This window comes from Rhizophagus irregularis, chromosome 2 (assembly GCF_026210795.1).
Source record: "Rhizophagus irregularis chromosome 2, complete sequence".
NCBI lineage: Eukaryota > Fungi > Glomeromycota > Glomeromycetes > Glomerales > Glomeraceae > Rhizophagus > Rhizophagus irregularis.
The window spans coordinates 934,352-959,786 of NC_089430.1; the positions used below are offsets into that span (position 1 = coordinate 934,352).

General features: G+C 30.6%; 6 protein-coding genes across 6 annotated transcripts; 3 read left to right on the forward strand and 3 right to left on the reverse strand.

Annotated features, from left to right (window-relative positions):
- Positions 1-1,872: 1,872 nt before the first annotated feature.
- On the reverse strand, positions 1,873-3,992 carry OCT59_011648 (uncharacterized protein; the record flags this gene model as incomplete). The annotated part of the gene is made up of 6 exons (XM_066133906.1): positions 1,873-2,190; positions 2,311-2,508; positions 2,590-2,862; positions 2,955-3,283; positions 3,555-3,624; positions 3,708-3,992. The coding sequence occupies 6 exons, from the start codon at positions 3,990-3,992 to the stop codon at positions 1,873-1,875; spliced, it is 1,473 nt and encodes a 490-aa protein (XP_065989222.1).
- Positions 3,993-5,083: 1,091 nt separating this feature from the next.
- OCT59_011649 (uncharacterized protein) lies at positions 5,084-5,497 on the reverse strand (the record flags this gene model as incomplete). Its single annotated transcript, XM_025332808.2, has 1 exon — positions 5,084-5,497. One exon carries the CDS (start codon positions 5,495-5,497, stop codon positions 5,084-5,086), a length of 414 nt encoding a protein of 137 aa, XP_025166888.2.
- A 502-nt stretch (positions 5,498-5,999) lies between these two features.
- Positions 6,000-6,695, forward strand: OCT59_011650 (uncharacterized protein; the record flags this gene model as incomplete). The annotated part of the gene is made up of 2 exons (XM_066133907.1): positions 6,000-6,096; positions 6,346-6,695. The coding sequence occupies 2 exons, from the start codon at positions 6,000-6,002 to the stop codon at positions 6,693-6,695; spliced, it is 447 nt and encodes a 148-aa protein (XP_065989223.1).
- A 7,820-nt stretch (positions 6,696-14,515) lies between these two features.
- OCT59_011651 (uncharacterized protein) lies at positions 14,516-16,051 on the reverse strand (the record flags this gene model as incomplete). Its single annotated transcript, XM_066133908.1, has 5 exons — positions 14,516-14,646; positions 14,725-14,980; positions 15,169-15,247; positions 15,420-15,730; positions 15,803-16,051. 5 exons carry the CDS (start codon positions 16,049-16,051, stop codon positions 14,516-14,518), a joined length of 1,026 nt encoding a protein of 341 aa, XP_065989224.1.
- A 1,404-nt stretch (positions 16,052-17,455) lies between these two features.
- OCT59_011652 (uncharacterized protein) lies at positions 17,456-18,246 on the forward strand (the record flags this gene model as incomplete). The annotated part of the gene is made up of 2 exons (XM_066133909.1): positions 17,456-18,101; positions 18,239-18,246. 2 exons carry the CDS (start codon positions 17,456-17,458, stop codon positions 18,244-18,246), a joined length of 654 nt encoding a protein of 217 aa, XP_065989225.1.
- Positions 18,247-20,114: 1,868 nt separating this feature from the next.
- On the forward strand, positions 20,115-20,432 carry OCT59_011653 (uncharacterized protein; the record flags this gene model as incomplete). The annotated part of the gene is made up of 1 exon (XM_066133910.1): positions 20,115-20,432. The coding sequence occupies one exon, from the start codon at positions 20,115-20,117 to the stop codon at positions 20,430-20,432; it is 318 nt and encodes a 105-aa protein (XP_065989226.1).
- Between the last annotated feature and the right edge of the window lie 5,003 nt (positions 20,433-25,435).

Below are 25,435 nucleotides of genomic sequence, written 5' to 3' on the forward strand. Positions count from 1 at the left end.
TTTTAACTTTACAAACTCATCTTCAAGAAAATGGATTAATTGAGCATACTCATGGCAATACTGGACGTGTTTCAAGGCGAAATTCTAAAGTCTTTGTTGATTTCAATATAACATCTTCTGTTAAAGAATATTTAGTACAATATGGAACTATTTATGGTTTACCATCTCCTATGAGACATCGTAATGATTCTGGAAATTTTATATATCTTCCAACTGGTGAAAATTATACTTCAATATATAAGAAATACAAAGAAGATTTTTATCTTGAACATGATGAAAGTGAAACTATCATTTCTTATTCTACATTTCGTAGACTTTGGCACGAATTAATACTTAATCTCAAATTCCAACCTTCTGCATCTGATCTTTGTGAAAAGTGTGTAGAATTCAAAGCAAAAATGCAAGCAGCGAAAAGTGATATTGATAAATACAATATTATAAAAGATCAATATGAAGAACACCATAAAGCAGCAGATCTTGAACGAAAACATTATAATGATAATATCGAAAAAAGCAAACAGGATTTATCTATAGCACATATTTGTTATGATTGGGCACAAAATGTATCAATTCCATATTCACCACAGCAAGTTGGATCAATTTTTTTTAAAACAGCCTATGCTATTCATTTATTTGGTGTTTGCAAAACCGAAGGTGGAGAAAATAGACAAATAAATTTTGTTATTACGGAAGATGAATTTCCTAAAAGTGTGTCAAAAGGGGCTAATACAACATTAAATATGGTTTATCAAGCAATTAAAACATTTGTTAAAGATGGAAAAAAAGATTTACATATTACATGTGATAATTGTATCGCACAAAATAAAAACAATTTATCACTTTTTTTTTGGTCTTGGTTGAGTATGTTAGGTTGGTATAATAATATAACAATTAACTTTATGATACCAGGTCATACAAAATTCATTTGTGATTCATTTTTTGGACATATAAAAAAAACTTATCGAAATCAAAAAGTTAATACTGTAGATGATATTGAAGATATTGTAAATAATTCATCAAAAGGTAATGAAGGACTTAGGTATAATGGTGGAATTGGATGGAAGTGGTTTGATTATCAAAATTTTTTTTCAAAAAATAATTTTATAAATTTACTCCATATAACAAAATATTATCATTTTCGTTTTAGTAATTTATCAGAAGATTTAGAAAAAGTTTATTGTTCTGAAAATTCTGGTGGTGTTGAAATTTGCCATAAGCTTTTACGTGATGATAATAATTTTAATATAAATGAAAAATTAGATATTTTGGATGTTATGCATATATCTGAAGAAAGAAAAAAATATTTATATCAAAAAATTCGTCAACATATAGAAGATCCATACAAAGATGTTTATTATCTTTGATATATTTGTATTTTTTATTATTTTTCTTAAATAAAAAAAGAAATTACTAATTTAAAGTTATAAATTCCTTAAAAAATTAATTTACTACCTATTGATCAATTGAAATAACTACCTATCAATGCTGAATTGATTAATATTAGATGTATTATGATGAGATAAGTCTAATAAGCTATTATCTGTCTTTGTATGATCGATAGGTAATGAATTACGGTACTTCGATTTTTCAAAAAAATGTATGTCGATCATTTCCAAATCTATTTTTAGATTTTATGGCTGATTGTTACACAAAAAATTGATGATTTTTAAACTTCGATTTATTAATTTTGATAATAAGATAATATGCTATAAAATTTGCACCAAATGATTCTCATATGTCTCAGATTCAGATGCACAAAAAATCTCAATTTTGGTAAAAAATATCTCTAACCCTTATTTTCCTAGCACAAAACCCATATATAGATTTTTGACGAAAAAAAGAAAGTTTTCTACCAAATTAATTCAGATTCGTTCATTGTGCGTCGTCCATATGTAAATCAGAATCTGAATTATTATGATTGTCACCAACCGTTGATTTTGATGGTTTTTCTTCTCCTTCCTTGTTATGGTCTTCATCATTTTCAGTGGTGTTGCCAGTTGCTGGTGTTGTCCCTCTACTAACTTCTTCTTCTTCTTCATCATATTCAGTGATTAAACCCTGATCGATATCAGTATCGAATATTAAATCTTGTTGTTGTACGATATAAGACCATTCGGGAGCATTCGATGGATGTGGTCGGTCGTATTTTTGTACCTCATCATCGTATCTACGTTCGCGTATTAATTTTGACTTATTTGACGAGTGTACATCGAGTACATTTCATAGCAAATTTTTAAGCTGAAGAAACAATAAAATATAAAAATTAAATCCAGTGATTTGTCTGAAAAATCAAGATTCAGAAGTTCTAACCTCATCAGATCTCCACAAATAGTCGTAAATAGCGATTATGGACTTTGTTGGGTCTTCTTCGTCTGTCTCGCTTATTTTTGGAGAATGAAATAAGCGATTGGATAACATCTTTAGTAATCTACGCTTATCATATTTTGTTGTCTGTTCATCGTCAAAACTATATAATCTCTTTGCCGTCTTCATTCGGCAGATTTTCTTCTAAAATACGTTATAATTTGAATAAAATTCAATATATAATCGGAATAAAATTCAGCATAATAATTATAAATCATTACTAACGTCGTGTACTCGATTGTTTGAGTGCACCCAGTGTTTATTTTCATCGGCTTTTCCCCTATCCATTAATCTTTGATGAGAATGACGAGACTTGTGGAGATAACCCAACCATTTTGTAAGTTGCTTATTCAAAGCGGAAAAACACGGAGAAAGGGCTGAACGCAATTCAGGGACTAGCTTATGACAAATCTTGAGATTTTTCACGCTATTGAACGTTTTATTGTAATCTAGTCCTCGAGTTTCATTGATGGTTTTCAAAATAGACTTCATTTCAGCCTAAATATAACAATCAAATAATGATAACCGGTACTTAATTACTCAATACTGCAATTTTAAATAACTGAATCAGACAAATAAAATTAATATACTTTAGCTTCTTTTTCGTCGTACTCATCATTATTGTTAGAATCAGACCGTTCTTCCTCCGATTCTTCCTCGTATCGCTCAGACTTTTTTGTCTTAATTCTTTTTGGACATTTTGCCGGCTGTTCGAGATCCGTCTGCCTATGAATGGCTTTAGGCAGATGGATTTTCGAATACCTGTTTAAGCTTTCGCATAGATCGTCATTCTTGTCTGCAAAGGCCTTGTTTATTCGAGTCAAAAAATGATTTTCATCGAATAATCGGTTATTTTCGCGTTGAAGCTTTGCATTCTCTACTTGTACTTCTTCAATTTGTTTCTTTAATTTTAGATTTTCTAAATAAAGAATTTTATTAATAGTAATATTTTTTTACGAATAATTCTGAATTTATACGAATGAAGTCAAAATCGTAACTGCTTCTAAATCAGTATCGTCATCATCGATCATCCTTTCATTACCTTGATCGTTTTTAACCACTAATACGAATTTTTGTGGAATTCAAATATTCCCATATCATTTTTTCATTTCCGATAACATCTCTTGTTGATCTATAAAAATTATTAATTATCGTACATGTCAATCAGCAATTTTCCAAAATTCAATTACCTTTAGGAATATTTGGCGGTTCAATTTCAATAACCTCATCGTCAGACTCTTCTTGAGTCGGCTTAGTCGACTTTGCAGATTTGAGGATTGACTTAATGGGTTACGATTTTCTAGTCGACTTATTGGTTTTGTCAATCGTATCATTCAGATTACTTTCTTCTTCTGTTCTTCCCCATTGACGATTAGATTCTTCGTCAGGTGTTTCTTCTTAAAACCTTTGCTGCTTTTGTTTGTTTGACTTAGTGAGTGACGATTTGCTAGTCGACTTATTGGTTTTGTCAATCGTTTCATTTGGATCACTTTCTTTTTCCGCTCTTCTCCATTGACGATTAGATCCTTCGCTCGGTGTTTCTTCTTGAAACCTTTGCTGCTTTTGTTTGTTTGACTTGGTGGGTGACGATTTGCTAGTCGACTTATTGGTCTTGTCACTCGTCTCATTCGGATTACTTTCTGCTTCCGTTCTTTCTTGTTGATGATTAGATCCTTTGTCAGGTGTTTGTTCTTGAAACCTCTGTTGCTTTTGTTTGTTATTTTTTTTATTGTTTTTTTTTATTATTGCTATTATTTGACATTTTATATTCACTCAATATTCGTTTAAAAAATCGAAGCGGGTTCAATATCGTCATATCGTCCTATTTATAAATTTAAAAATCATCAATTAATTAATAAGAAAATCGTTAGCGTTCTACTGCGTTGATTTCTTGATTGAAAAATCAACTATAAATCATAATTAAAAAAGACAAATCAATTAATTAATAAGAAAATCGTTAGCGTTCTACTGCGTTGATTTCTCAAGGAAAATCAACTATAAATCATAATTAAAAAAGACAAATCAATTAATTAATAAGAAAATCGTTAGCGTTCTACTGCGTTGATTTCTCGATTGAAAAATCAACTATAAATCATAATTAGAAAAGACAAATAAATTAATTAATAAGAAAATCGTTAGCGTTGTTAACCGATTAGGTACGTTGAATAGATTAACTATGATTTGCAGTCAGGGAGATTAAGTACGTTTAACTATGACTGAAATCCAATCAAACAAGACACGCTTAAAGTAGGGAGTTCGTTTATAGTGTAAAAGGTTATACTTTATTATAGAACTTTATAATTACAAGAATAAGAATTAAGGAACTAAAGGTAAACTAATTCGAACTGAAGGAACTTAACTTATAACGAAGGAAAATACCAACGTTATTTATATAAAAGTTACTACATATAAAGATATAATAAATATAATAGATATAATAAATATAAGAAATATAACTAATATAATAAATATAACTAATATAATAAATATAACTAATATAATAAATATAATAAATAAATTAAATATAATAAATAAAATAATTATATCGATTATATTAAATATAATTAATATAATAAATATAATAGAAATAATAGGCTAAGTAGGCTGCGGCTAGGTCGGCTTGGTACAGTTAGGCACAGTAGATCCTAATTTTCCACATGATCTTCTGGCGTAGTAAATTGTAACTCTACACGTGACTAGGGGTAACAGGTTCCTCCTCTTAATTTGCAGCTCCTGTGAAAATCAATAAATTATTTCTAAGTCTCCTTATCTGAGGTCTGGTAATTTTTCTAATAACTTGGACGTCTAGTTTCTTCGTCCTTAAGATTTGTTCTGGAAAAAACTCAAAAATATCAAAAGTCTTTTCTACAATTGTTGCATAATGTAATGACATTTTATGCTTGTATTTCAATCGTTCGCTAGGAGTTGGTAGTTGGTCTAGGAGTTGTCCTAAATAGAAAGAGTTAATCATCGCCAATCGTGTATCTTTTAGTCGTATTGACTTCGTTACACTTCTCAGAGTTGCAGAGAATTTAACTTGGAAATCTTCTTCTTCCATGTAGGGCGGTGGTGGAAAATTAATTTCCTCTGAAGTTGTTTGTTGAATATCTTCTAATATTTCTGAAAAATCCATTTTTCTTCAAGCGGTTTAAACTCTTTTGTCAACTTATCCACATCTATATATATGTTTTAAATTCCTGTAGATCATTTTGCTGATTAGATTTTTGTTTATTTCTGATGAGGTTTTTGTATTACTTATCATGTTTCACTACATCTATCAGTTATTTTTAGCGCTTAAATTATTTAACCGCGTTTTTCTATTTTAAGATTATTTTTCCTTGTTCTAAAAATATCTTCACATTTTTCTCTAGAACTTTCCAGAAATATTTTCAAAAATGATTTTTGCGCGTCTTACGCATCCACATTTTTCATAATTTTTCGCGTCGTGATTTTTCATAATATTTTTGTTGTGCCTGATCTTAACGTGTTTTCGCGTCGTGCCTATTTCTTATATAAAGTCTAAATTTTTCCCTTTCTCTTTATCTTATCTTCACGTAAAATCTTTGATATTATCCCAAAATTTTTTCCAAAATTTTCTTTGTCTACCTATCTATCTATCTACCAATCTATCTATCATGACTTGTCGTCGATCTAATACCTCACGTCAGAAGTCTCGAGCAAGATTTCAAAGGCTTAAAGAAGCGCGTAAGATGAAAGTTCGTCAACTTGAAGGTGGGTATTGTACGCAAGGTTCTTAAGATGTTTCTTGAACGGTATGATTGCCTGTAGACAAGGTTTCGACCTTATATCCAGTTCTTGAACGGTTGATTTTGCGCAGCTTGTAGACGGGGTACTTGTACTTCTAGGATATTTAAGTCTTGAAAGGCCTCTACTTGTAGAACTCTTTTGTGCTATCGATTTATCCACTTAGTTTTTAACTAACTTGGAGTGACCATAAATCTCCATTTTTATTTTTAATAGAGGATCTTACGAAGGCTAAGGAAGAAAAAGAAGATCTTCAAGAGAAATTTGAAAGCTTGCTTGAAATGGGGACTCATAAGAATCTCGATACTGAGTTCCATAATAAACTCTGGGCTGAAGAGCAGCGAAAATTATGGGAAGCCCAAAAATTAATCATCGATCAGCAACGAACGATAGAAGGTCTGGAAGAAGGAGTTTGTCAATTAATTTCACATAATATAAGCTTGCAGAGTAGTAGAAGTCGTGCTGAAGCAGCATTTGAAGAAACAAAGCAAATGCTTTTTGAGGAATGTAATATAATTTTGTCAAACGGTTCTACTTCTAATCCTAGTTATGAAGAAGTTGATTAAATAAAAAAAATTTCTTCTTTCTGATTTTCTCTATAATTTTCTAATATATTTTGTAATAAATTTTTCATTAAGTTTTTCACAATAAAATTTCTAAAATTTTTCCATCTTTTTAATAAATTTTTCTGGGGCATTGAGTCGCAAATTCATTTTGATCGTCTGTAACACTTGTAAATAAAATTAACTATTTGCCACGAGTTGTAGATCTTAATCGTGACTAATTATACTACAATTATTGGTTCCCAATTTTGTCGATCATGATACAATTTTAATAAACTTCCATTTACAGGAGTTCGTAAGACTTTTCCATCTATAGTTCGTAATTTGTACGCTCCTTTTTCTCCAACTTGATGAATATAGTATGGTCCTTTCCATTTTGGATTTAGTTTTCCAGTCCATTGCTTTTCTTTTGCTGCGTCATAATATAAGACTTTATTTCCAATAGAAAATTTTATTTGATGATGTAATTTTCTATCATGTCGTTCTTTTTGTTTTTGTTGAGATATTTCAATATTTGTCTTAGCTATTTCGATTTCTTGAGGTAGTTGGTCAACTAAATTTTCTATGTGATTTATTAAAGTTGGAGTTCCATTATTTTCTAATGAATCAGTTGGTAGTTTAGCATCTCGTCCATATAATAAAAAGAAAGGTGCGATTTTTGTAGTCGAATGTTTTGTAGTACGGTAAGCAAATAAAATTGGTGCAATATAATTATCCCAATTATCAATATGATCTGTTGATAATTTTGCTAAAGATTCTGATAAAGTACGATTAAATCTTTCTACAAGTCCATTTGTTTGAGGGTGGTATGGCGTTGAAAATAAATGTTTTATCTGAAATTTTTCCATTAATTTTTCAATTATTTGATTTCTAAAATGAGTTCCTTGATCTGATAATATTTTTGCTGGGCATCCATGTCGACAAATTATTTCTTCATAAATAAAAAGTGCAGCTTGTTCTGCAGTAGCTTCTTTTACAGGACGTGCTTCTGGCCATTTTGTTAAATAATCCATTGCTGTAATTATATATTTATTTCCATTTGTAGTTATAGGTAAAGGTCCTACAAAATCTATTCCTATTTGATGAAAAGGACTTTCTACTGGAATAGGATGTAAAGGTAACTTTGTCTTTTGTTTTCCTCTTTGTTGGCAAGAGTCACATGACATGACATAAGATCTGATGTCATTATACATTTGTGGCCAATAATATCTTGATTGAATTTTATCAAACATTGTGTCAACTGAAAAATGCGCAGCAGTAGGATCATTGTGGAACATAAAAAGAACTGGTTCCAATTCATGTCTTCTGATTACTCGTAATAAATTATTTTGTTTCTTTTTATCTTTTTTATAAATAAAATTATTTTTGATAATAAAATATACTGATTGTTTTTGAATTTGTTGTTGTTGTTGGTTATTTAATGTAGAAGGTAATTGATTATATTTTAAATAATTATATATGTTATTGTAATGTTCGATATCCATTTTTGAAAATTTAGGCTGTCTCGTCACGATGCGGACACTTTCGCTTTCACATTTTTGATACTTTGTTAATTATAATATGTAAAAGAGGTGGACTTTTAGTCCAAATTGGCAATGAAAGGTTCCAAAGATACTTTGTAAACTGGTAAATTATTCATTAATCGTTCGATATATTTAAGATAATTGATATTATTTTCAAGTTGTACTGCTTGAGGTTCTTTCCACCATTGATTATTAATAAGAAATTTGGGATTCATATCTGGCCTGATTTTTCCTAAAGTGAATCCAATGATACAGTTATGTATAGTAGTTCCATAAAATAAATTCTTCTTGCACATCGTACAATATGTGTGCACGTGATGATTTTCTGTATCACATTCCATGGTACAACGACTTCCACCATGATTGATTGGTTGACCAGCGATTACTTGTTTAATTTTGATGTTTTCTAAATACATGTTTTCTAGAGCTTGACGGTCCATACCACACATGGTCCAAGCGATATGTTCTTCAATATTGATCTGATTTTCTTCTGAATAATCAGAGAATGCCTCTCCATTAATTTGTCTTTCCCACGAATTATTATATTCTTCTGTATCAATTGAATAGTTATCTTCATTACACTGACAAATAATTTCATTGCAGCAACTATATGGTGATGGTGAACGGGCTGGAGGAGGTTGACAATCTTTACAAATACAATCTTCTGAATGAGGTCCATTGAGGTTGTCAAACTCATATCGAATTCCTGAAATAATATTGATAGGAGAACTATTTCCTGATCGTTCTTCAATGTAGCTTTGCATATCGTATAATAAATTATCACAATGATTTAACAAATCGATGGCTCTTTGAGCAGGTCTATCAGTATAATCATCTTCTGAATCTGCATCATACTCTTCATGTACTGGAGTAAAGCTTTCATTTGCATTAGTTTGTCTTTCTTTTTCGATAGAAATCATGAAACAACTAAGAGTTTGATTATCTTCTTCAAACATTCTGGATAATGCGTCTGCATTTGCATTTGCTTTTCCTGCTCGATGCTTAATATTAAAGTCATACTGTTGAAGGTCCATGACCCATCTTGCACGGCGACCTTTTGGGATTTTGGATGTCTTTAACCATTTTAGAGCAGAGTGGTCGGTAACAATTGTGAAAGGTTTCAATCCTAAGTAGTGTTGGAAATGTTTGATAGCCCACACTATCGCAAGACATTCCTGGTCAGTTATAGGGTAATTGCACTCAGCCTTATTCAAAGATCTGCTGGCATAAGCGACTACATGTTCTTTTCCATCCTCTCTTATTTGTGATAATACAGCACCAAGTCCAGTTCCAGATGCGTCTGTATGGATAATGAAGGGTTGTTTAAAGTCAGGATATGTTAAGATCGGAGATTTAATTAATCTTTCCTTCAAATAATCAAATGCAGTTTGCTGTTTCTCAGTCCAATGAAAAGGGGTTTCCTTCTTTAAAAGTAATAACATTGGTTTGGCTATTTTTGAGAAATCTTTGATGAACTTTCGATAGTAGGAGAATAAGTCTAATGCTGAGCGAAGTTGCGTTAGGTTTGTTGGGACTGGAAAAGTTCTAATTTTCTCAATTTTTTCTGGATCAGGTCGGATACCTTCTCATCCTACTACATGTCCTAGGAAATGAATATTTCCAAGGCAAAAATAACATTTCTTAAGTTTAATCTTCAAATTTGCTCGTCTAAGAGTTTCAAATACTTGTCTAAGATGATCCAAGTGTTGCTCCAAGGTTCCCTTTGAGTAAATGATTACATCATCTAAGTATACTGCCACAAACTTTCCTAGATACTCTTGAAGTATTCTATTCATTAGTCGTTGAAAAGTTCCAGGCGCATAAGCTAAACCAAAGGGCATTCAATTTCAAAATTCAAATTGTTGCAAGTACGTCTGCTAATATCTCAAGTACGTCTGAGAAAGTAAATTTCGTTTGCAAGTGCGTCTGCAAGTATTCTCAAGTTTGTCTGAGAAAAGAAATTACGTCTGCAAGTTCGTCTGCAAGTATTCTCAAGTTCGTCTGAGAAAAGAAATTACGTCTGCAAGTTCGTCTGCAAGTATTCTCAAGTTTGTCTGAGAAAAGAAATTACGTCTGCAAGTTCGTCTGCAAGTATTCTCAAGTTCGTCTGAGAAAATAAATCAATTGTTAATTCACAGTATAGCCTTTTACCTGGCAGGAATCACCACTTGTTAACCGATTCGGTACGTTGAATAGATTAACTATGATTTGCAGTCAGGGAGATTAAGTACGTTTAACTATGACTGAAATCCAATCAAACAAGACACGCTTAAAGTAGGGAGTTCGTTTATAGTGTAAAAGGTTATACTTTATTATAGAACTTTATAATTACAAGAATAAGAATTAAGGAACTAAAGGTAAACTAATTCGAACTGAAGGAACTTAACTTATAACGAAGGAAAATACCAACGTTATTTATATAAAAGTTACTACATATAAAGATATAATAAATATAATAGATATAATAAATATAAGAAATATAACTAATATAATAAATATAACTAATATAATAAATATAACTAATATAATAAATATAATAAATAAATTAAATATAATAAATAAAATAATTATATCGATTATATTAAATATAATTAATATAATAAATATAATAGAAATAATAGGCTAAGTAGGCTGCGGCTAGGTCGGCTTGGTACAGTTAGGCACAGTAGATCCTAATTTTCCACATGATCTTCTGGCGTAGTAAATTGTAACTCTACACGTGACTAGGGGTAACAGCGTTCTACTGCGTTGATTTCTCGAGGAAAATTAACTATAAATCATAATTAAAAAATCAAATCAATTAATTAATAAGAAAATCGTTAGCGTTCTACTGCGTTGATTTCTCGAGGAAAATCAACTATAAATCATAATTAAAAAATCAAATCAATTAATTAATAAGAAAATCGTTAGCGTTCTACTGTGTTGATTTCTCGATTGAAAAATCAACTATAAATCATAATTAGAAAAGACAAATAAATTAATTAATAAGAAAATCGTTAGCATTTTACTGCGTTGATTTCTCGAGGAAAATCAACTATAAATCATAATTAAAAAAGACAAATCAATTAATTAATAAGAAAATCGTTAGCGTCCTATTGCGTTGATTTCTCGATTGAAAAATCAACTATAAATCATAATTAAAAAGACAAATCAATTAATTAATAAGAAAATCGTTAGCGTCCTGCGTTGATTTCTCGATTGAAAAATCAATTATAAATCATAATTAAAAAGACAAATAAATTAAAATTACGAAAATTGTTAGCGTTCTACTGCGTTAAAATTTGATATACTTTAATGCGGCAAGTTATACTTTGTCGAAATTTGCAGTAAAATCGAAAATATATTGTTATTATAGCAATATCACTTCGATTAATACAAAATTGTTACTTTTCAACTTTCGCTAAAATTTACAGTTTCTTTTGATAAAGTTTGTTTGGCATCCGAAAATGATAAAGGAATAATAAAGTGATTATCTTGTAAATAAAAGTTATTTTAAAATAAAATAAGCTTTTTATTTTAAAAATAAGCTTTTTATTGTAAAATAAGCTTAAATCATATTGCAATTTTTAAAAGTATATTAATTAGAAAATTCGCAAATTTATTATATAAAATTGCCAAATTTGCGAAAAAAAAATATTAAATCCTAAAAAATTATTGAAATAATCATAGAAGCCAGGATTACATTAATTATACATACAAATTATACAAATTTTGTGTTATTCCAAATTTTATAAAAATCGGCCTTTTAACAAATTTGGATTTTGCCAAACTTATTAAACTTATTCAAACACTAAACAAATGAGCAGAAAAAGGTCAGTCTCTAGTATACTTGAAGATCTTGATGATGAAGAATCACCTTCAAATTAGCCATCTTCTACTCGTAGAAATAGATCAATTTCTGGTATAATAAACGAAGAAATAGTATCTTCTGCTAGACCAACAAGTAATAAAAGAAAACTAGTAGTTTGTAATTATCCTGATTGTGATGGCAACTTGGTGGATTCTCGCACAAAAGAAATTCACGATTCTAGACATCAAGAATACCAAGATTCACAAGGTACAATTTCGTCTCAAGTTCGTCAACTTGAAATAGGTGAAACATCAATACCCGCTTCAGCTGGACGAATGATTGATGAATCTATTAGACAAGAATCGGAAGAATCAGATAACAGTAATCAAGATGATGTTGATGATGAACATCAAGATGTCGAATTTAACTTCTTACCTCAACAATATGCAAGAAAGTATACAAATCGTCCAGAAATTTCAGAAGATCCAGAAGATTTATCATCATCCGAATATACTACAGAGGAAGATATCTACAGTGATACATTGTCTATAGGCAGTGAATCAGATAATGATCCAATTTCTGGAATTTCTGAAATTTTTGAAGACTATTCACCACCTAGTTATGAACCATTTCAAAACCCACCATATTTAGAATCGAATTATGATCGATTTTTATGGATTTTACTTTGGATAATGAACTTTCGAACAAGATTCAATATCGCAGAGACAGCTACTGAGACTCTAATAAAATTTATGAAATTGGCCCTGTGCAAGTTCAGTAGTGACGATTTTAATGATTTCCCAGATTCACTTTACTTAACAAGAAAGAAGCTTGGATTAAACGACCAATTTCATAGTTTTGTACCTTGTCCGAAATGTCACAAATTGTATAAAAAAAGGAAGTGGTAGATTTCAAACAAGAGGACAATCCTGCTATAATGAAATGTCAACACATAAAATTTCCCAATTCTTCAGTTCGCAGATCACGTCTTTGCAATACGGCATTGTCTGAAAAAATTAGCGCATCGACAAATCGAACAATAATACGCCACAGGTCGAACAGATGTCATTGTTGCAAAATTTGCCTGGAATTTTTCTGGCAAATTGAAAATTATCCCGGTGAATTAGGGTAAATTGTGTTACAATTTTGGGATAATGGAGGTCTTACAATTTGGCAAATTTTGTCAAAATGGCGGAATTCCTACAGAATTCCTAATTCAAATGTTGAGAAATTTTTCAGTATATTATCATTAAATTGTGGGAAATTTTAGGCAAATCTTTAGTAATGATATGCAAATGAAGTGCAAATTGTGGTGAATTTAGTTAAATTTTTAGTAATTTTATGCAAACGTAATGTAAATTGTGGTGAATTTAGTCAAATTTTTAGTAATATTATGTAAACGAAGTGCAAATTGTAGTGAATTTAGTTAAATTTTTAGTAATTTTATACAAACATAATGTAAATTGTGGTGAATTTTAGGCAAATTTTTAGTAATTTTATGCAAACGTAATGCAAATTGTGGTGAATTTAGTCAAATTTTTAGTAATTTTATGTAAACGTAATGCAAATTGTGGTGAATTTAGTCAAATTTTTAGTAATGTTATGTAAACGAAGTGCAAATTGTGGTGAATTTAGTCAAATTTTTAGTAATTTTATGTAAACGAAGTGCAAATTGTGGTGAATTTAGTCAAATTTTTAGTAATGTTATGTAAACGAAGTGCAAATTATGGTGAATTTAGTCAAATTTTTAGTAATGTTATGTAAACGAAGTGCAAATTGTGGTGAATTTTGTTAAATTTTTAGTAATGTTATGTAAACGAAGTGAAAATTGTGGTGAATTTTGTTAAATTTTTAGTAATGTTATGTAAACATAATGCAAATTGTGGTGAATTTAGTTAAATTTTTAGTAATTTTATGTAAACGTAATGCAAATTGTGGTGAATTTAGTTAAATTTTTAGTAAATTTATGCAAATGTAATGCAAATTGTGGTGAATTTAGTCAAATTTTTAGAAATGTTATGTAAACGAAGTGCAAATTGTGGTGAATTTAGTTAAATTTTTAGTAATTTTATGCAAACGTAATGCAAATTGTGGTGAATTTAGGTAAATTTTTAGTAATGACGCCAAATTTACCAAATTTGAAATAAAAATTGTCAAAAATATTACATATATTTTGATATTTATTATATAATCCATTAATATCCCTACATATTCTTCCTACACCCTTACTGTTCTTTTTCTTTTTCTTTTAAGGTTCTCTTAGGAACATTATCATGAATATGTTCCTGTTTTTGGGACGATGGTTTGGATGATAATTTTTTATTTGTTTTTTTCGATTGATCACGTATGTTGTCAATAACTTCCTGCAATTCATCAAGTGCTTCGTTGTTTTTGTTTGTGGATTTTTTATTTTTTGAAATTCTTTTTGATGATCGTGTTTGTTGAGAAGTTTTCCGTGATGATGGGGGTTTTTGCAGTGGTAATGGTGGGGTTTTAGAGGATTGTTTAGATCATTTGTTTGATCGTCGTCCCGATGTCTGTGATAATGGCGTTTCCTCTTGCTCCAGCTCGTTTATCTCATCCTCACCCTCTTCTTCTTCATCAGATTCAGCATTTATATCTAATTTATCGACATTGAGACCTTAAAAGAAAAATTTAAAAAATTTTCTAAAAAATTCCGTTTCATAAAAAAAAAAAGAGAACGGTAATACTCAATTACCATAACTTTGTTTACTTTGTTGACTTTGTTCCTCCTCTTCGCTCTCTGATTCCGACTCATCATCTGATTCTTCATCAATAGATTTATGGACTGAGGGAGATTCTCGCTTTTCGTCTTTAAGTGTCCACCAAATTAAATTTGGTGGTGCTTTCTTATTTTTCCAAAATTCATCTTTAAGGATACGAAGACGTACTCTCTTATTTTCTGGAAAATATTTTTCTACGTACTCGTCAATTGAATGTAGAAGGTTCGTTAACTAAAAATAAACGTGTATTAGAAATAGATAAACTTCTGTTGTTTTTGAGGTTTGGCATTTTTCTAAAATTCGAAAGCATGCAAAGAAATTGATATGCTGAGATTTGGCGAAACTAGAAGCACCAATCACGTATTGATAAAGACATTTTAGTGTTACTGCGCATAAACAAAATGAATTGTCTGACTTACTTCATCAGATCTCCATGATAATTTGTAAACAAAAAGGTTTTTGTGGTCTGTGGATGCGTTTGGATCATTCTCCAGATCACTTTATTCAGGAGAGTGGTATTCGTTCTTGTTTATTATTTCATTAATATCCTTGATCCCGCGTTTTTTAAAAGATTTTCGATAATCGAGGTGATTTTTCATGGCTAATGCGCCCTTCATCCTTCGTTCTCGTTTCTGAAATTAAAATAACTATTAGTAATTTTCAATATTACCTAAAAATTTGGAACTTGATTAACTTACTTTCTGATAAACGGTTGATTATATGGCTCATTATTTTTTTTTGTTTTATTTCTGCCTCATTAAGCTGGCTTTCTTTCCATTTACGTTGGCCATTTTTATGCAAATCTGAGAACACATCCCAAACTATACTTAATGTTGCATGAATACCACGTTGTTCAAGAAGTGATTGGATACGGGGAATCAGATCCTTTTCCAATTGTGGTGCAATCTCGCCAAACTTCTTTGTATAATTGATGGGAATTTCATCAATTTTTGCGCTACAAATTAGAATTTTAATTTCGTTCTATAAAATGAAAATTGATAAAATTAATGAGTTTAAACGTCACATAAATAATAAAAATATACCAAAACAAACTTTTATTTCTTTTCGATGCTTTTTATTATATTGTTTTTGTAATGTCTCTTGCAACGAATGTAGATCTTTTTCAGGGATATATTCCTCATTGTCTTGTTTATCAAGTTCATCTTCGTCATCGTCATCATCAACCTGAATATATTCTATTTGTCGATTTTGTCGTGAACGTTCTTGTGAGTTCAGAGAACGCTCTAGCATTCTCGTTATTTGCCCGAACCCAGTGGACATTTGTTCTTGAATTGACGACATTCCCCGTTCAAGTCGTAAAATACGTTCTTAATGTACAAAAAAATAGTAATTTTTAAATTAAGTTTGCTATTTAATCAAAATTTTGAATGATCTGCCAAATTATCCGTCAAAACGTAAATTATACCTTCAGTATTCAGACTTGATGACCTATTTAATCGATTACGATTGTGTATTTTACTGGTAAAAAAATGATTTATCCTACACATATCTTACACATATTGGGTACTCAAAATGTAGAAAATCATACACAAATAATACACATATCATACACATATCGGGTACTAATATATATATCATACATATATCAGGTACCTGATAGGTATACTATATATATAAGTACCCGATATGTGTATGATATGTGTATTATTTGTGTATGATTTTCTACATTTTGAGTACCTGATATATGTAAAATATGTGTAGGATATGTGTAGGATAGACCATTTTTTTACCAGTGTTTGGTCGATGGATTCGGCTGAATTTAAGTGTGATAAAGAGTGAACTGTCTGAATGCCTTGTCCATCATGAGAAGCGTCGATGAATAAAGGAGAATGTAGTGTACGAGTACGACGTGTTAACGAACTTCTTTTTTTGGTCATTATCAGAAAAGAAATGAAGTAAAAGCTAGAAATGTGGAAGGAACGAATGTAAAATTGAAGAAACGTAAAGTAAAAAAAGAGTTGAGTAAAAAAAAAATTAGAAAGTAACAAAAATAAAATAATTTGAAAATTGTAAAGACGATTTTAATGTAAAGGAACAAAAATTGCAAAATCGACGTTTGTATTGTAAAAAAAAAAATCACTCTTTATATATTTATTCCAATTAAATGTTTTCTTCGCGTAATTGTTGAAATAATTTAATAATTTTTGAATTGTTCTATTTTGGTCATTGCTGATTTTGGAAAGTAGTTAAATAGTTAAATGATTTGAATTGTTCTATTTTGGTCATCACTAATTTTGGAATTAGTTAGCCAATCGCTAAGTATATTAAGAATATAATTAAAAATAATTTGGTATTTAATATATAAATTTAGTCAAACAAGGTTACGAGGAGTATACTGAAAGTTAAATTTATTGTTATTGCTGATATATTTAAGTATATAATTAAGAATAATTTGGCTATAAAAAGTTAAACAAGGAGTATACTGAAAGTTAAATTTTATTGTAGATCTGTTAAAATGTAACATATTCACTTTCGATTATGTATTGATCTACAATTGATGTATTGATGTTCGAAAAAAATATACAATTGATGTATTGAAACTCGAAAAAAAATAAAAATGTATATACAATTGATGTATTGATGTTCGAAAAAAATAAAAATGTATCGTCTGATTATTTATTACAGCGAAATGCTGGTATTTTGGTTAAATTCACATTTTGTAAAATTAAATCAAAATTTGAAAAAATGATGAATGTTAATGAAAGACGCGTTAAAACAAGAACTAAAAAAAAATGTTATTGTAATAAATGCAACAGAAAGTATGTTGATCCAAGAACCAAACAAAAACATTCAATGAGTCTAAGTCTTGATGATGCAACTACTTCAAATGACCCAATGAGTATTGGATCATCATTCGTTAATGAAGAAATCTCTATCGACCCTCAAGAAAGCACATCAACATCAGAAAATTTGTCAACATTTTCTTCGAAAAGGAGAAAACGAAGCAGGTATAATACTTATTTGGAGCGTGACACTCAAATGCAAAATATAAATGACAGTGATGATAACAATGACAGTAACGAAGAAACTGATAATTATGGTGATAGCGATGATGGGGATGATAGTGATGATAACGATGATGGGGATGATGGGGATGATAACGATGATGGGGATGATAGCGATGATGGGGATGATAACGATGATGGGGATAATAGCGATAATGGGAATGATGGGGATGATGATGGCGAAGAAACCAACATTTTTGAAGATTACTCTCGACCGAATTATGATTTTCCAAACAATATTAATGAAAATCTGCAAAATATTGAAGATTGGATAATTGTGTTTATTTTGAGGTATCAAACTAGATTTCGGCTAGCAGATACCACTGGTAAAAAAATGGTCTATTCTACACATATCCTACACATATCTTATATATATCGGGTACTCAAAATGTAGAAAATCATACACAAATAATACACATATCATATACATATCGGGTACTTATATATATAGTATACCTATCAGGTACCTGATATATGTATGATATATATATTAGTACCCGATATGTGTATGATATGTGTATTATTTGTGTATGATTTTCTACATTTTGAGTACCCAATATGTGTAAGATATGTGTAGGATAAATCATTTTTTTACCAGTGATACCGCAATCGATACATTAATTAAATTCATCAAACATATTTTAACAAATTTTAATTACGATCGTTTTAAAGATTTTCCTATTTCGTTGTATACTGCAAAAAAGAAATTAGGATTGAAGCATCAATTTGTCAAATTTTCCGTATGTCCTTCATGTCACAAATTACATAATATAGATGATGTTAAACAACACACAATCCAACAACACAAAGCAATAAAAAAATGTGGTCATGTACAATTTCCAAATCATCGTTTACTTCGACAATGCAATGCTCCATTATCAGAACAAAAAGAACTAGACGATGGTAAAGTCGTTAATGCACCATTATTAATTTATCCGATGCCCAGTATAAAAGAGCAACTTTTACAAATGTATCAAAGGCCAAACTTTGAAAAAAATCTTAAATTATGGGCCGATAGAAGCGTCAACGACCGAGTCTTATGTGATGTATATGATGGTGAAATTTGGAAGAATTTCTCAAATAGTGGAATAATAGTGGATGATGAATCTGACAAACAAAGATTTTTAATAAAGAACATGCGGATGATCATTTGGGTATTATGATTAACGTCGATTGGTTTCAGCCATTTGAAAGGACAATTCATAGTTCTGGTGCTATATATGGAGCTATTTGCAATATCCCAAGAGAATTGCGCTTTAAACCTGAAAATATGCTCATTTTAGGATTAATGCCAGGCCCTAATGAACCAAGCTTACATCAGATAAATCATTACTTGGCGCCAATTGTTGATCAATTTCAAACTTTTTGGGAAGGAGTGGGATTAGACAGAACTTCTGAACATTTATCCGGAAGATTGATAAAATGCGCAGTAATTGCTTGTTGCTGCGATATACCAGCTGCTAGAAAATTATGTGGCCATTATTCAGCCAATGTAAGCTGTCACAGATGCTTAAAGGTTGCAAGAAATAGAAATTTTAGTGGCATGGATGATATTGACGAATGGTTTGTTGCTAAAAGCGCGAATAGTCATCGAAAAATGGCTTTGGAATGGAGAAAATGTAAAAGCAACGAAGCTAGAAAAAGACATGTGAAGCAATATCACGCGAGATGGTCAGAAATGCTCCATTTGTCTTATTTTGATCCGATACGATTTTTACCTGTGGACCCGATGCATAATTTATTTATAGGAATTGCATCATTTATCGTAAAACGGCTTTGGTTAAGACATGGTAAAATAAATATGGATGATCTGACGAAAATTCAAAAAAACATGAACAATATTCATCCACCATCAGAAATCGGTCAAATTCCTCATAAAATAGATATTGGGGAAGGATTTTTTAATTTAACGGCTAACGAATGGAAAAATTTTTTCCTGATTTATGCCAGAGTCGTTCTTTGGGATTTTTTGGACCAAGTAGATCGGAAAATCTTAGTACATTTCAGCCAAGCTTGTTCTATATTAGTCCGAAGGATTGTTACAATCAAAAATTTAGATGACGCACATGAACATTTAATTGAAATTTTGAAACTTATCGAAACGAATTACGGAGAAGTTTCAATAACACCAAATTTACATCTTTCATTACACTTGAACAAATGTTGTAAAGATTACGGTCCTTTTTACTTATTTTGGTGTTTCTCCTTTAAAAGGATGAATGGAATTTTTGGTTGGTATTTACAATAATATTATTCAAATTATTCAGAATTATTACTTACGATTTTACAATTATACAGGGAGTTTACCTAATAGTAGACGAAAAATTGAACCGGAAATTATGCGATTTATGATGCAGAGTTCTCAAATTGAACGAAGATTCAATACATTGGCTCTAAATCATCAGGCCATTTTTCAAATACTTGATTTAAATGATGATACAACTGACGATAATGAAAATGAATCTCTCGAAAGTGAGGAATTACAGGCATTTTTAGACATATCCGAAAAGCTGGTTTCTAGCGGGGCAATAGGAACGGAGGAATATCCTGAAGAACTTTTAAGTCCGATAAAATTGAATGTCATATTACCGGATGATATTTTGGATTTACTAGTTGATTACTACAATCGCGCTTATGAAGAATATAATTTTAGCTGACCACGGTTAGATCCTTCTTCATCAACCAAAAATTACATTGCTGTAACTGGAAATATCACACAATGTGGCAGATTGCGAATCGGTGCAGAATATTTTGGGTCAATATTATCCAAAAGGTATATTAGAAGCTCTTATATTTTAGCACATTTTATAGAACAACGTGGAAATGATATAGACACATATCCCGGCCAGGTACAATTCTATTTCAAACATACAGTTCATCTTCCGAATGGTCCGACAGAACATTATTTGGCTTTTGTGAATTGGTATAAACCCGCTGCGACCGCAAACATCAGATTTTTTTTTCCAGCGAAGATTCTGATGATTTTACGAATGATCCGGAACTTTGGAAAAAGGAGTTTTTTAATTCTTCAGTTGATAGTATAATTCCGGTTCATCACATATTAGGTAGATTTGTTCCAGCAAAATTTAAATACAAACGTACTGAATACTTGGCCATTTTACCGTTAAATAGAAGATTTCACATTTAAATTTACCATAATAAATAATTTTTTTTTTTGCGAAATTATCCGATTATTATATCAAATTATTCAATATTCAGTAAATAATGTCGCATTTTTTTAGTAAATGATCTAATTTTTCGATAAAATGTTACATCTTTCTAGAAAATGTCAACAAATGTACATTTTGCAAAAAAAGTGTCGAAAAAAAATAACATTCTAACGAAAAATGTAACATTTGACCAAAAAAACATGAAATTTGCATGAAATTTGCTAAAAAATGCGGAATTTTCATAAAAAATGTACCATTTGGCAGAAAATCGGAATATTTGACAAAAAAAAAGCAAAATTTGATTTTAATTGACAATGTTATAACAATGTTATAAAATGTTGTTACAATGATATTACATTGGTGGCAAAATGTGGAATTTTTATAAAAAATGTACCATTTGGCAGAAAATCGGAATATTTGACAAAAAAAAAAGCAAAATTTGATTTTAATTGACAATGTTATAACAATGTTATAAAATGTTGTTACAATGATATTACATTGGTGGCAAAATGTGGAATTTTCATAAAAATGTACCATTTGGCAGAAAATCGGAATATTTGACAAAAAAAAAAGCAAAATTTGATTTTAATTGACAATGTTATAACAATGTTATGAAATGTTGTTACAATGATATTACATTGGTGGCAAAATGCGGAATTTTCATAAAAATGCACCATTTGACAAAAAAAAAGCAAAATTTGATTTAATTGACAATGTTATAACAATGTTACGAAATGTTACATTTGAGGTGTAATGTAGCATTTTTCTAAAATTTCATAAGATTTGCTAAATCGGACAATGTTGTAACAATGCTATTCCAAAAAATTGCTCAGCATAATGTAGCATTTTTCACAATTTCCCACCATTTTCCAGAAAAATGGGGAATTTGCATTTTTTAAATTTTGGACAATGGTGCCCTTCGACGACCTAATTTAATGTATCCATTTGCTGGAATCAATCAACAACTTGCCACTATGTTTTGTCAGCCTGGGTTTGAAAATTCTCTCCGACATTGGGCTAATCGGTCAAATTTTGATAATATTTTGACCGATATATATGATGGGCAAGTGTGGAAGAATTTCAAAAAATCGGACAATGAAGATTCGCCAAATTTTTTCAGAAGCGAAGTGGCTGATTCTCATCTTAGCTTGATGCTGAATCTTGATTGGTTTCAGCTATATGATAGTACCATTTATAGTATCAGTGTCATATACACCGCTATATGCAATTTGCCACGCAATATCTGATTTAGACGTGAAAATTTATTGACTCTCGGCATTTTACCTGGGCCAAAGGAGGTCAGCCTACATAAAGTGAACTACTATTTAGCACCAATAGTTAACGAATTGGAAACACTCTGAGCTGGGTTAACACTAAATCGTACTTATGAATGCGAAACACTGGTAAAAAAATGGTCTATTCTACACATATCCTACACATATCTTACATATATCGGGTACTCAAAATGTAGAAAATCATACACAAATAATACACATATCATACACATATCGGGTACTTATATATATAGTATACTTATCAGGTACCTGATATATGTATGATATATATATTAGTACCCGATATGTGTATGATATGTGTATTATTTGTGTATGATTTTCTACATTTTAAGTACCCAATATATGTAAGATATGTGTAGGATAAATCATTTTTTTACTAGTGAAAATGGAAAGAGAGTTCGTGGCACTTTAATCTTAGTTTCATGTGACATTCCCGCCGCAAGAAAAATTTGCGGTCATGTTTCTGCCTTAGTTTCATGTCACAGGTGTGAGAAAAAAGCAAATTATGAAAATGGGCAGCATAATTTTGCTGGAATGGATGATGTAGGGTATTCTGCTCAAGATTCGAATGAGCACCAGCAAAACGCATTAGGTTGGCGAAGATGCAACTCAGACTGCTAAAAAGCGCTTCGTCAAAGAAACTGGCGTTAGATGGTCCGAATTGTTGCGTCTATCATATTTCGACCCTATTAGATTTATTACAGTCGATCCAATGCATTGCTTATTTCTGGACATTGCGAAGTGGATAGTAAAACGAATTTGGATCGATGGGGGTATTTTGACACCAAATTCTTTGAACAAAATTCAGAAAAAGATGGACGAGTTTCAGATACCATCCGATTTAGGTCGAATTCCAGGAAAAATTCATAGTGGAGAGGGATTCACCAATTTTACGGCCAATCAGTGGTGAATATTCTTTACAATTTATTCAACTGTATCACTTTGGGAACACCTTTCAGACGTAGATAGAAGAATCCTGAATCATTTTGTCAGGGTTTGTTCGATTTTGGTAAATCAGATTCTAGAATTTAATTTGGTGGATGAAGCCCATAGAAGTCTTATCGAAATAGTCAAGCTCATTGAGAATCACTACGGCAGAGATAAGATCACACCGAATCTTCATCTTTCTCTGCATTTGCGTGATTGCTCATCTGATTATGGACCATTATATGCGTTCTGGTGTTTCTCTTTTGAACGTATGAACGGTATTTTAGGTAAATATCCGTTAACAATTTTTTAACGATTTTAATGATTTCAATATTAGCTTATAATTTATTGATTTTGCACTTTTAGGTTCGTTACCAAACAGCAACAGAAAAATTGAGTCTGAACTTATGCGTCGATTAATGTTTGATAAACAAATCGAAAATATCATAAGTTCAGGTATCGAAGTAAAAGGTCTTGAATTGCTAAACAGTCAGCGTACTATCGGGTCCCTTTCAGTTACTGATGAATTTTCGTCAGATGAGATGCATCGATTTTGGCTGAATTCACAAAATATTAAAGATTCACAGATTTCTGGCAAAGAAGGCTTCCCAGGTGAATTTCTTAAGCCAGTATCTCATAATATACTGCTTTCAAGTGAAATGTTAAATTTAATGGTCGAATATTACAATGTGACTTACGAATCATTTGGATTTCGGAGGCTTCTTGTAGAAGGTTTTGATAACGATATAATAATTAGGGTCAAAATTAACCAATTCGGAAGGTGTCGGATTGGTTCAGAAGTCTTTGGATCGTCATTATCGTTAAGACATGTAAAAAGTTCGTACGTCTTAGCGAAATTTATTACGGATGATGAAGATGTCAACACCTACCCAGGTCAAATTCAGTATTATTTTACTCACATAGTAGACTTTCCGGATGGTCCCGTCGAACATTTTCTAGCATACGTTCATTGGTATAAACACGCAAATTCAACCAATATTCGATACTATTTCAGCAGTGATGAAATTTGTAATGTTGAGTTGTAGAATACCGAATTTTATCTAATAAGTCGTGATTGTATAATACCTATGCATCATATTTTAGGTAGATTTGTACCAGTAAGTTACCAAATCTCAAACCGGCAAAATGCAAAAGAGTATTTAGCCGTAAATCCAATTAGTAGAAAATACCAATTATAAACTTATAAGTTTTAGACATAAATTTATAATAAATTGAGTAATTGACTATAAATTTGGTGTTGATTTTTTCCGAATTTCTGAATTTTAATGACAAATCATGTTTTTCAAAAGTTAATTTTGATGACTTTTTTTGTATCAATCAGCCGTCAATCAAATATAATGATTTTTTGCCAAATTTTTATTGAATTTTTATTGAATTGTCAATTTTCCATAAATTGGAAGTACATATTTGAATATTGGGCAAATTTTAGGTTGATTTGCCATTTGTCCGATTTTTTTTTTGATTTCAACCAGTATCAATCAGCCGTCAATCAAATATAATGATTTTTTGCCGAATTTTTATTGAATTGTCAATTTTCCATAAATTGGAAGTACATATTTGAATATTAGGCAAATTTTAGGTTGATTTGCCATTTGTCTGATTTTTTTTTTGATTTCAACTAGCATCAATCAGCCGTCAATCAAATATGATGATTTTTTTCTGGATTTTCATTAAATTGTCCGATTGGCATCAATCAGATGTGCCGATTTGTAATGTCAGTCGATTTTAGTCTGATTTTTAGCTGATTTTCCATATGTCCAATTTTTTTGATTTCGACCAGTGACAAATTCCTCTTCCCATATTCTAGAACTTCTATACATGATCAACGGATTTTCTCTTAAGAGAATTCTTATACCTCTAAATAGTAGACCTCTCTGGTAGATAGACAAAGACAAAAATAAAGATATTCGTCAAACCCAAATATTTATCTTCATATTGTCTTGAGAATGTGATCTATTACAGTAAGTTATTGTTGTGGACTCTAAAGAGAAGGAAGAGACTCTTGGTGACTACTGACATCTACATACTCTACATATAATAAAAGAAAATAGGTAAACTATGAGCATAACACTAGGTCACTGCTAGCTTCGTTCACAAAAAAAAATAGTGTAACTAAGAAAACAGTAAGAGTACCCATGGATATGGTAACATGTGATACAGAGTATTTTTTGAAACAAGTTCCGAAAATCCACACGGATAAACATGGTAACATATAATGAACAGAAGCATTTAAATATATTTATCACT